The 13,396-nt window shown below is 35.7% G+C and overlaps 1 protein-coding gene across 1 annotated transcript in view; it reads right to left on the bottom strand.

The window, feature by feature from the left end:
* BAIAP2L1 (BAR/IMD domain containing adaptor protein 2 like 1) overlaps positions 1-13,128 on the bottom strand; it is a 34,413-nt gene extending 21,285 nt beyond the window's left edge. The window contains exons 1-3 of the mRNA XM_085300533.1: positions 13,123-13,128; positions 11,990-12,065; positions 8,650-8,736 (exon numbers count right to left, since the gene is read on the bottom strand). Coding sequence (XP_085156659.1) covers positions 8,650-8,736; positions 11,990-12,065; positions 13,123-13,128 — 169 coding nt within the window. The remainder of the gene's footprint in view (positions 1-8,649; positions 8,737-11,989; positions 12,066-13,122) is intronic.
* Positions 13,129-13,396: the final 268 nt, after the last annotated feature.

The following is a 13,396-nucleotide window of genomic DNA, read 5'->3' as shown; positions in this document are numbered from 1 at the left end:
CACCATTCTCTCAGGCCTCGGAGGCACACCATGAAGGTATCAAGTAAAGGCACACTTCTTGCAGGCGTTTCGAATACCTCACTTTCCCCTCGAGGGCGCGTGGCCACGTGTTATTACGGACGATCTGCACGAACCTTTCCCGAGACGTTGCAGGCCCGTGCACGGCTGTTGCACCTCAACCAGGTGAGGCATCACAAGGCCCACGACTGCCAACGCTGCCTGCACGATAGCCACTCTGACAAGTTCAGGGCAAGAGACTGCCAGAGTGCTACACCTATACTTTTTCACTCGCTAAACCCAAGAGATGTGCTTTAATATACAGGTAGCATGCAAGTTGGTGCTAAGAAAAGTCTGTGAAACTGATTGAGGCACACGACCCACGATCTAGAGATTACCTGCAAATCAAGCTAAAAAATAACTGGAAAAATATTGTGTCAATGTCTGTCGACCTTTCCTTCTGGTGCCGCTACTCCTCAGCGCCCCCGAGACTGTCTGTAGAGAACGTTGTGTACTTCCATTTCTCTTCCCCCCTTCAGCCATTCCCAGGGCCCTGAAGTTTACACCTTCCATTAAGGAGGTTTCCAGTGTAAGGTATAACAATACACACAGAACAAGCTTTCTTGTTGGCAATCTTACAAGAACAAGCTGCAACGTCTGCTTTTAAGCATATACATTCCTTCATGTTTAGTAACAAACCTCGGTTCCCACCTCTTGTTCACTCTTTCACTTGGCAGGATCATTTCTGCTTTTTACTTTGAGGGAAGGATTACATAACTTCAAAGGAATAAAATCTTAAAGTAATGATTGTCCTGCTTCATTGAATGGTGCCATCTGATCTGCCGTGCTCCCTCACGGTCCAGGTTGTGTTTTGGGGCCACCTTCCTCACTGATTATCTRTTGCTCTGTGATGCCTTTTTTCTTTGTTAATTATGGTTCTGGATAGCAACAGGGTAACAGGTTTCTCTTCACTTTCTGTTTCATTTATTAACACTACAATGCCAGGTTTTCTCTACTGCTTTTGAACACCAACTTGTAGGAGTTTTTGCCAGGCCATTGGCAGGGCTTGGTGATGAGCACTGTGTGCAGCCTTACTTCAGCATTTTATCTCAGTGTGAATGTTTACAACACCCTCTGCCCTCTATTGAAATACCATGTGATCCAGGTGACAAGATCTGCCAAGATTTGTTTTCCACATGTTCTTCCTTTAACAAACAGGGTCACAGCTCCTTTAGGCAGCCAGACTTTAAATTACATGCATAAAGCTCTAAGCCTGTGACAGACCCACAGAATAATCTGTAATATATAGTGCCTGAATAGTTAATTTGATTTATAAATCAGGGAACACAAACAGCTTCCAGAAGCTCTGCAATTCATGTTTAGGCCAACTATTATATATARTTATAATAATATAACTAACTAATATAACACAATAATATATATATATATAAAAGTCTCTATATAGAGAGAATTAAGTTCATGCTCATATTTAACARTCTAAGCCTACAGGGTATTTTTTTTCATTACTTCCAACATATTTTCATCATATATTTATATTCAGAACACTGAGCATGAAAAGCCACAGTTTTGATTCTAGAGAAAAAAAAACATTAATATGATTGTTTGGTTTGSTTTAAACTTATAAATGACCTTGAAGAGTAGAGCTACCAACAGGAGGAAGTTTCCACTAATCCAATTACTGTTTTCTTCAGGAGAAAGTTACCTAAAAGGCTGTCTCTTCTCCTTCTAGCCTCCTTATGGTGATTGGAGGGCTACATAGCACAGAAACAAGATGCTACTGCAAAATTTAAAGATACAGATGTTCACTTCTGAAAAACAGGAAAATACTTTGCATTTCATTTTCAAGACAGCTTTCTATTTTCTTTCCTTGTTATAAGAATTCAGTGGCTTCTTCCAATTCAATTTCATTATAAACACGGAACAACAGAACTTTATTAATGCTCCATAAGAAAAGCTGGTCTGATACACTAACTGCTTCAACTGCAGCATCTAAGCTAGTTTCCCAGAAGTTTCCCAGATGAGGTGCTGAAGGGGTTCTGCAGTTGCTGGCTCACTTCCCTCACCTTTCTATCCAACATAACCTGTTCCAAGAGCCGAACATTTATACTACAGAAGAGAGACATGTGCTGCAGTTAGATGGAGAYAGGAGAAGGTGACAGATCTCTTTTCTTTAGATTAAATGAGCCAGAGAAGGAAAGGGTGCTAGGTGTCATCTTTCTAAGACAAGTGAAATTGGATTCCAGCTGGAAGAGTCAATTTAGCAGATAAAGTAAGCCAACACCTCCCCCCCTTTTATTAACTGAAGTGCAACTAGCTAGATTTATCCCAAATGATGTAAATTTTCCTTTTTCTGCTTGGCTTTCTCAGTAGTGAGATTGACACTTAAGTGGTGTATTATAAAGGTAGATAATTATTCCTAGCTTTTAAGAGTACAGGCCCAAATGGCTCTTTTGCTTATTAATCAGGAAGCAAAAAACACAGTTTTGAATAACAAATACTTGCAAGATCATGTTTTAGGGAGACAGAATATGAAGATACTGCTTTACATTACAGCCTGATTAGACTTTTTTCAGCATAAAAATATATATTTTTTTAGCAAAATAAAAAAATTCCCTTTTTAGCTCAAAAAATTGTTCTGTATTAGTTGACCTCTTTAAGCTCAGTTTCTYTTATAGAAAATTTCCTATTTCTGTAGATAAAAAAGAGGAGGGAAAGAAAAGTCCACTGGAAGTTAAGTTATCACTTAAAAAATAAACAGTACTGTTTATAAATTTAGTTTTWTACTACTAAATTAACATTAAATTTACATTATTATTGAATTGTTACTGTTCTAGTTTGTTTTGAAAAACTAGAAGTTAGTTATCAGTCTCTGAAGGTTCTCTATGATTCTGTCAGAAGGTGTTCTGTTGTTCTTACTTACACAGATTAATGAGAAATTGAACTATTGGATAAATTACAGGCCTAATTCACTAATCATTAGCCAATTCTGAACGAACACAWGGTTTACCAACCAAGACTTTCAAAGTAATATGTAGTTACCGTGATAAATATATAGACATTTGGCTAACTGCAGATATGTATAAAGGCTCTCAAAAAAGGAAACATGCATACACAGAACCCTCCTACCCCCCTAGTTATCCACCTCCCAGTGTTACTACATATATGTGTTTTGTTAAGTCGAGCAGTTATAGCCCATCACTTCACAATGTAAATTTTGTACTTGAGTAGCATGACAACATTGCGGAGACCTTTAAAATTACAATACTCTCTCTGCAAATATACCTTAAATATATTTGAACACTGTCTTTTAAAACAGAAGGAGCCAAGGCAGTCAAGTATTTTGTGCATGAGAAGAATACACGTATCAGAGTTCAATGTTCCTCCTTGAATTAGGAGTCTAAACCCCCCCAAATCTTGCAGATACTGTCCAGTAGGGATTTCACTTATGTGCCATTAAAAGATTATCCCCAGCCATGTCTCCCTATCTTGAAATTACCAGAACACAGAACAATCTTTTAGCCCAATACTTGCTTCCATAAACTACCTGCAGTGGTTTTTAACCGTGAAACAGCTCCTAATAAAAAAAAAAAACTTGTGTTTTTCCAAGTTCTTCGGTTTCAGATTGCAGGTGAGCAACAGCTTTTGCACACCTGTTTCCAGGTAAGTTTTAGCAGAATGAGACTATGAAAATAATAAGCCTATAACACAAAATAATTAAAACAAACAAACACAAAATAATTTAAACAAACACTCCCCTCCCTCCTCAATTTTGTCTCCTCCAATTTTCCTTTAAACATGCTAAACTTCTGCAAGCTTAGTTCTASTGGTCAAGACTATGCAATGTAGTATTTTCCTTAAAATTTATTTTTTGCAGGTTGTCAAACAAGGAATAGTTTACGCTTACTTCCTGAGCATTACTAGGCTCTGTGTTCAGACCATAATCTAACTGTGGGTGACTCCTATAGATATGGTTGCCACACAACAAATAGAGACTTTACACCCACAATATTATAAAAGTCTTTAGCACCTGCCAGTTATCATAGCTACAAGAGGCTAGTTAGGGAATATATGAGGAACAAATATTCAATGAATGTGCAGGAACTAACTTCCTGATTCCTTGAGCAAATGAAGAGGGAAGACAGATTAGATTATTGAAAAAAGAGTGTTTATTAAAATTGTAAGCACTGAAAACCTATTAGACAAAAGCTTATAATCCCATATTTGGGGCAAAACAAAAAGGGTTAGCAACACACCATGAATAGTACTATTTTTAGCACTGTACCAGCAGATTAGCATATATATAATGAAGTTATTTTTAATGCATTATTGAGACCCAAGATTTTACAGTGCTGCTGTGGTATGCTGTAATTTGAATAATATGAAATAGTAACATTTTAGATGTGCAGTTTCTTGTTTCCTTAGCTTTTCTTCTTTGCGCAATTTCTAAAAGGTGCCTAGTCCAAAGAAGGGATGCAATAATCTTTTGTTTTAATTATTATATAAGTAACTGYAGTTTCTCCACAACTCCAAACCACAAAAACAATTCTTATGTTCTTCTCTTCCATGAAGATTCCATATAAAAATTGAAAGAAAGAAATGGACATTTCAGATTGCTGGATAACTTGAACTACACAAATTCAGGTTATGCTCACAGCTAAGTCTAAGGGGACTTAGAAATTTAGGCAACTCAAAAATTTGAAAAAAAGTTGATTTAAATCAACTTATCCCTTATTTATAAGAAATGTATTATGAACGCAATATATCCTTGTACTTCCTCAACTTACTTATATTAAGTTATTTTATATTAAAATATTTCAGAGAACTTTAACTTAACTTGAAAGATACAGATATTTAGTACCAAAGCTCTTGTATCAGCTGGAACACCCAGATTTACTTTTCATTATCTTATTTCCCTTTTCTGCTTCCATTTCATTCTAAAGAAGAAAGTGCTTTCTCTGTGTTTTCTGACAATATTAGTTGATTTTTTTCCCCCTTATTCTGCCCTCTATGTATTTTACCCTTTCCGTAAAATATTTTCTTCCCTATTTCTTTTCTATTCCTATTTTCACTGTGCCTTGACACTTGRCAAACTTCTAGCTGTATCCTTGACCATAAGCCCATTTTACTGTCTCATTACAGAAAGAACGCATACTGCTGTTTCCTTATGAGAAGGAGAGATGGATTGACTGTGTTTTTGATTCAAATCTTTCCATCACGCCTGGTGGTAAATATGCTCCAGGTCACCCAGCCGGTTTGGTTTGAGCTGTAAAATGACTCAGTGTAATGTTCCAGTAAAGATTCTCTATAGATTGTAAATAATATTGTGTTGTATCCATCTAAGCCTTGTAGTCCATTTAAAATTAAGTACAGGAAGTTTGATGCAACACAACTGAATTTCAAATAATACATTACGTTTCCATCTGCCAAAACTAAAGGTCAATTTCTACAGAAAAGACTCAAAACTCAAAATCCTGCCTCACTTCCCTGTTTAATCTTCAGAAGACTGATTTTAATACAAACTGTATTTGCAAAGAATATGTAAGTTGATATRCTATTGGGGGTAGTGGTGAAGGGGCAATCTTGTTCTAAACCTCCTTTTCCAGCCAGAAAGTACCGAGGGTCTGATCAGTGAGATACCAACGCAGTGGAGGAGACATCTACGTTTTAGATGACTCAAAGATAATTTGCTGATAAGTGATCTGACCTTAATTTCTACTATAGAAGAGACAGTGTCATCATCAGACGTAGAGAAACAGCACTGTGGATTTCTGTCTACAGTAAGCCTTGCTGTCCATATGCTAATTGCCTTGAGTGTAGTTAAATGGGTAATCCATGTGGGTTTTCTGTTTATTTTTAAACAGATTAGTTTCAAGAGACAATACTTACTCTGCAAGAGACAATACTTACTTCGTATGTTTTGACTGTTTTCTACTCAGAGGAAAATATTTAATTTTTTGGTTTTAAAAAGTCCTAAACATTGAAACTCCAGACTAACTTGTAGTATTGAAGTATTGAAGTATAAGTATTGAAACTATACTACCTCAGTTTGGGCTCAAATATTAAAGCACACCAGAACCCTTAGATTCTAACCCTTAGATAAACTCATTGTTGGTTTATCTGATTCCCTGTGAACAGCCAGGATATTGTTTTAAATATTGAAATTATCTCCTTCTGACATCTGACATCCATGGGAGTGTTGCCATTGACTTCAATAATACAAAATAGAGGAAAAAGCTTTGGAATGAAATTTGAAAGAAAAGCAAAAAAGTTAGAGGTATTCTGAACACCAGATTTGGATAAAAATAACATACGGATGTAAAGTTATGGGAATTGCTCCTCTCCCTGCTTCTTTCCTGGTCACCTTTAGACTAGTGCTCTTTTTAAAAAAAGAATGTGTTAGCTCACTTAATCCTCAAGAGAATACACTCTGGAACAGCAGTTCACAGGCACTAACAAAACAACAGCTCAGCTGACTACAAGTGACCTCTCTTTTGGCGAGGATGATAGAAGTATCATGCATGACAGAGCTATTACTGGTCAATAATAAGTATTTTGCCAAAGCTAAAGGCTGCTTCTCACTAACAGACAATTCTGCAGGGGTCTGAGCCTGCAGGAACTCCACCAGGGAACCGATCCCAGCGGAGTGTGGCCAGCCTTTACATATCTGATACTGTCCAGCATGTGTGTTTTAATATTGTTAAATACTAAAAAGTAAGAGCTATGCAGTAAATTAGTTTTTTAACAAAAGACACCTGGAATCCTAGTACATCATATTTCTTTGCTAAATAGTTCAACATTGTAGCCTAGCTTCAGAACTGTCACAGCTTTTTTTTTTYCCCTAATTAAGAAAATGTGAATAATCTCTCACAGACTCCTAAACTATTACTGTAGTGCCCTCTTCCAATGTTCACTGACTTTCTCTATCTCAAAATTAAGTATTCTATTGGAAAGTGTACTGGAGGAAATCCAGAGTCACTGTTTTCATTAGGAAGAAAGATTTTTCTGCTGTAACAGTTTCAGTAGAAGATGAACAGACTGCAGCATTAGAAACCTGATCTCAAAGAAGGCCAGGACATATGTTTTCTCTGTATATTATATGGAGAAAAATGGAAAGAATTCATAATTAGATGAAAAATATATTTTCAGTAGCAATTCTGCATTGTCCCCTCTGCTAGGGAATAGTAGTTATTTTCAGAATTCAGCTCTAGGCTTTTTTCAAACACACAGACAATATCCCACAGTCATACAAAGTTCAATAAATACGATACCCCATGCATCTGACAACTGCTTGATTAGAATAATATACAAAAGTCTAGATTACATTTTGTTGTTTTATGAAGCTGTGAATGGTTAATACTTTCTCATACAAACTTTCTCATACTTTTCTTCTATAGTTTCAAACCAGTAACTCTGTTTTGTATAAACAACTTGCAAAGCAAATACAGAAAGCAACTACATTAGGACTGTTTGCTTTTTTCTGTTTGCTGTTCTGCCGCTCCCAGCTTTGAACACAGAATGTTAACAGTCACACAAAAGTGGCTTCAGAAAAAATTGTAAAAAATGCACGCAGGCGCAAAGAAATTGGTATTCACTATTTAAGGACAGTCTTTCCCTCATTCCTCCTTCAACTGAATCACTAAGAAACATTACTAAGAACATTCCTTTTGATCAGCCTAAGTTCATATACTACAGTAAGTTAAAGTTACAGGAGAAGATACATGATGCATCATTGTAAGAGTCCTCCAGTGCCTGTAATCAAAAGTACAGATCCAAAACACTGTATCAGGTTTGTTTTTTTGTCAAGAAGCAGACTGAGGCTTTGAWCAACTTGTTTCCTCTTTACAATATAGTTCCTGTTCCTTTGTTTTGCAGTGATGTTATACTCTTTTATCAGTAACATTACAAATGCTGCCATGACAATGTCACTTCTGTAGATCAAGCACTATCATTTCAGGGCTAGCCAAAGGTGTATAAAGCAAAGTGCTGAAGACATTCTTTCAAAAATTCAGCTATTACTTTCAGGGAAGTACAGAACTTGGATTAATTTTACATTCCTGTAAATGTACTGTATCTTTGACTCTATCATTCCTCTTCCAAAAGTTCAAGTTTGAAACTACAAAATAAAGTATCTGAGAAATTTTAGAGATATTCTTGGTCAAAATATTGACTCTTCACAGTCAAATGCATACAGAAAATACTGATTTAGTCTAGGAACTGCTATTACATGCTAGCACTCCTAAAACCAACATTCAGTTCCTGAAATCTTTATTCATTCGTCTTTATACTAAATCAAACTACATATTTTCCTATACTTATTTAATACAGAATAATGTGATCTTCAAAAATACCCATGCTTTTGAATGCATAAGACAAGCAGAAATATGTCAGAAATACTTTTATAAAAGTAAAAAGTGAAAAATGTTTCTTCAAATTGTTGTAAATGAAAACATTAATGGCCTAAGAAATAATATATTTTAAAGTGATCTAATCCCTTTCATCTATGCAGTACTTAGAGTAACATGCCCTTTTTCCAAACCTTTTTTAGTTTACATTAGTTCTGTGAAATGCAAGATGGAAACAAAAATGAAGTGTATGCTTTRAAGTAATTTAATAAAATGAGATTTCACTTACCTAATTCTTTAGAAACTGGAGAATCAGCTGATATATCTCCAATCTTTGCAAGGCTATCATAATATGCTCTTCCAGCCACTATCATAGCTTAGAGGGGAAGAGAGAGAAAAAAAGAAAGAAAGAAAGAAAGAAAAGAGTTAAAACAAAGGTTATCAAAGGCTTTTCCACTTCCATTAATCTATGATCTCAAGAAGTTTTGGAGTCTGGGACAGGCTGTAAGAGAGGTATGTGTCAATAAGGGAACCCTGCTGTCTCAGCAAATCACTCAAGTCCTTGAGCTTCCTATTAAATTCTGGAGCTAGGTGACAGAAAGACAGGAGAGCAGAACAGATAAGTAAATTTGCAGCCTGCTATTGAGTTCCATCTTTCAAATATATCCAGGAGTAATCAGCATCTGTAAGTACAGTGCCAGCCCTAAGCCATTGGTCGAGACATAAAAAAAATTCCTCAATACAGATGAGCCATGTTGGAAAAAAGCAAAATGTAATCCTGAATTTACTAGGAATCCCTAGGTCTCTTCCTCATATTCCCAAAGTTAAAGGTCTGCCAGCCAGAAAGACTTTAAGTTTTTGCTACTGAGACCTAGCTATTGCCCATGAGAAAGTGAACCTACGGTTTCAACAAGGAGACATGAAGTCCTTCAAAAGTAAATCATCATTTACTGTTGAAGTAAGCTGTAATAGAGTAACTCACATCACAAAATGATGAAAAAAAGTGCATCAGGTATGACATATGGACAAAAAAGAAGTAAAATGTGAAAGCTTCAATACATCCAATACTGCCACTCCTAAAAATTACCATTATGGATAACACTGTGCAATTATCATATACTGCAGTGACAAAGATGATTCCTTGTCAGGGACAGCGAGACAGAGCCAAGGGGAAATTCCAGAATCCTGTAAGGATCCTCTCCAATTTTTCCACTTCAGGGAAACTTTAGACTCCTTAAATAGTAAGGCTTCAAATACTAAGTCTTTGAAATATGATCTCCAGGTTATAAAGATTTACGATAGATAACCAGATCTGCCATTTTTCTCACAGTTTTCAACTGGCACTGTTAATGTTCCTTAGATTATTATAAATCACATTAYTCAGCAGAGTAACTGTTGGTAGATTTCTAGTTTCTGCAATAGATGTGAAAAATTACCATTGATATACATAATTTCTGCATTGATTTATTTCGATTCTTTAGGGAAACGCCTACCCTTATCTTTGTCACTGAATTCAGAAGAGCAGGGAAAGCTGTATCCCAAGTGTTTTAAGCAATAAAACCTAAGCTAACAGGTGCATGCACAATTTAAGAAGAATCCTGAAGGTTTCACATTCCATTCCCAACCAGCTCATCCCTATTTAACCCTTGGACATTCATCCATTCATCTTTCTTTTCAGGACAATCCTTTTTTTTTTTTTCCCCCCCACAATTTTATTGTCTATAGTTCAATTCCATCTTTACAGGAATCACGAAGCATTTAATATATATCACTAATGTTTCATTTATTCTCAGTTAATCATTTCCTGGTTATATCTGATTCAAACAGTGAAGCTCTTTTTGTTAGAACAAACATGGAAACATTGAGATTCAAACTGCGGGGAGGCTAGTAGTGAGCAACAAAACACACATATAGTAGTAGGTCTGCACCATGCAGTGGATTCCTGACATCTTCAGGGTATTTAGAACTGATCTGCACACTGCAAACATAAAGAAATTATGAGGAAAAAATGGCAAGGTTTTATTGTAAAAGGCAATGAAAAATATTTAAGTCTTTGCCTAGCTAATGCTTACTCAAGCTAGCCCTGGGATAACCTTACTTTCCAATACAGGCACACTCACAAAAAAGGGGGGGGGGCAGGCAGTGAGAAAATGTGTGATTTTTTCCTGTGCTTAGGAAGTTAATGAAGAACTTGACCCATAGAATCTCTTAAGGGTCCTGTGGCTGGTAAATTGTATTTCTGAAGAAAAGGACCTTTTAACCTCAGAATGCATACAGAATACACTATAAATTTGTGAGAAGCTTTTGTGAGTTTTATGTTCTTTGTCAGCCTATTCCAACTTGTTTGGAAAGCTGCAAAGTGTTTGACTGTTTAACAACAGAATATTTACTCCTTGTTACAGATCTATTTACACTGCTGAGCATTTATGGAGAACAGATTAACAATTTATGAAAGCCCAAAGATGACTTTAACGCAGTTTCTCAGTTGTTCCAATTAAACATTTATTCATGTGAAATTAAGCTTTCATGCTAGATTGCTGATGACAAACTGAATAATAATAAAGAGACAACACAATGTACCAGTAGCAAAGTACAAACACAACAGAACTCTCAAACTGTTATGAGCTCTTTCAGTTAAACATGGAAACACTTGTTATTACTTCTGGTACTACCTAAAGTCTCTAAACTATATATGCTATTAAGTCAGGTTAGGTATCACTGCAACTAAGTTAACATTTCCCTTATTTTCATCTCCTGCGTGCTTTGGTTTCATCTTTTGCTCAAGCCTGATCTAAAATTTGCATGAAGAGATATTTCAGTGTCTACTTGGCTATGCACTACTTCTGCAGGATCACATTTCTCAGAGTACTAGATTACGTGTAGGGAAAAGATACGCCACAGACTGAAAATGAGGTAAAATCAGAGAGACTTTGCGTTGCTTTAATATGGTATCAAGCAGCTCATCAGGTCTGCATAAGTGAAATGGAGCAAGCTTTAACAGGTCTTACAGTATAAGCTTTGGAAAACATTTTTACATAGTTTCTCTGAAGTCGATAATGGAAGTAAGCAACCACTTTATAAAAATTTTGAGACATTAGGCCCTTAGATTCAAATTTATTGATTCTGATTTTGACTCTGTTAAAAAGATAGTATCAGATTTATTATGGATCAAAAAAGAAAAAGATACTCTAATCCACTCCTGCAACTCTTATTCATTAAAGTTTTTCTATTTGCAGGATTACTTACCTGGGTTGTTACACGTCTGTAGGTGAGTAGAAACAGATCTAAGAATGGGAAGTACCTTTGGAAGATACTTTGAGGAAAAAGAAAACATCTAATTTATATAACTGTTTACTTTTTCTATTTATATTATGATTTTAGTATAGGTTATTTATACGTCAGTTTATTTTGCAATAACTCTAGGCGTGTTTGGGATGTAGTTTCTGCTGTACAGTACCTGAACTCAGCCAAAATCCTGTGGTCTTCTCATATAAAAAGAAATGTGCTTGTTTGTTTAATACAAAAAATTCAACATGGAATTTATGTTTATGGCCAACACTCATATATAATATGTATATTTAAATGAAAGTTAAATCTTTTTTTCTAAGGTTTACATACAGAAGCCTTACCATTAACAGCTTTTTCATAGTTCTTCCCCAGGTTTATTAAATTCCTCAGTCCTGGATTGAACTGTTCCATAACATTCTAGTGAACAGAAAAAAAAAAAGAGTATTATAGTCAAGACAATTCAACAGTAGATCAAATCTTCATCTGAATGACAATTTGATCTAGATTTATATTTCATATGTACAGCATATAAAACCTAATGGGATCTATGGGAAGAGAAGGAAGGCAAAGGAAAGGAACTACAGCACTTAAAAAAAAACAGCAAAAGAAAAGTTTTTAGGCTAAACTTCTATTTCAGTTGAGGTTAAAGAGAAAACTGGCTGTTTACTATGTAAAAAAATGTCAAATGCGATCAGATTTTGATAGTGAAATAACAGCAAGAGAAATATCTTTTCTCCACTGCTTATTATTTTATGTTAAGAAAAATCAGACAATAACAAGAACTTTCTGAAAATTGTTCAAGATTTGAGCATTGCTAAAGAATTTCTGCTAAAGGAAAAAAAAGAAATGGAGCACTTGCTATTTAAAAGCAACAGAGGAAACTAAAAGATCATCTTTTCTAAGTTGCAGACAGCATTTAGGGAAAGTAGCTCAGACATTTTTTAGCTTGAAAATGCTGTATTTTATACTGTGAAGCTACAGTATTTCTGAAAGGAAAGTGAAAATTATTTGCCTCATTTAAGTGGAAGGAGAAAAAAAATCCACTGCAGCTGCTCTGGCTGTTAAGTACACTTATTGGCTGAAGCAACCAGACTYTGAAATCCAGCAACCCCAGTGTGGCATGACTGCGCTCATACCCAGCAAATTCTAGCAAGCAAGGAAGTGGTAGCAATTGTGAGTGGCAGTTCCACAGTGCAAGAAAACAGCCACAACATGAAACAAAAAAAGTTTCAAATCTTTTCAGAAAACCGAAAATAACTTAAGCCAGGAGATATGAACCCAAATGTGAAGCTTCCCAAAGTTTAGAGGGGGAGGCTGAGAAGTGGGAGGGGAGTGGAAGAAGCTTTGCCCACTTCAAAAAGAGAAGTCACCACAAAATCTGAGCTGTCCCTACTGCATAGGAAAATTTCCATTTTCCTCTTTCCATGCAAAGACAGTAACTATTCTTTTCTCCAAGTCAATATTCCAAAATTACTTGCATCTTATTATGAGCACTGAAAAAAAAGCAAAAAAGCAGATATGCTGATATAAATGCAGAAGTTATTTACTCCTATGAATCATGCCCTTTAAGGTCTCTTGAATACATGTAGTGGTATTCCAAAATACTGAAAGGAATGTTGCAATGAACTTTTGAACAGCACTCGTAAGAATTCTCTTTCTGAAAGATAACCCCAAGTTACTCGTGTTTGGTGGCTGGTCCCTTTCTTCAAGTAGAATTGCCGTCTGAATTATCTTTAAAGAGATGGCAC

Source organism: Rhea americana, unplaced genomic scaffold (assembly GCF_003343005.1).
Source record: "Rhea americana isolate MKP2758 unplaced genomic scaffold, rheAme1 scaffold_10, whole genome shotgun sequence".
In the NCBI taxonomy this organism is placed as follows: domain Eukaryota; kingdom Metazoa; phylum Chordata; class Aves; order Rheiformes; family Rheidae; genus Rhea; species Rhea americana.
This window is presented reverse-complemented; position numbering and strand designations above follow the sequence as displayed.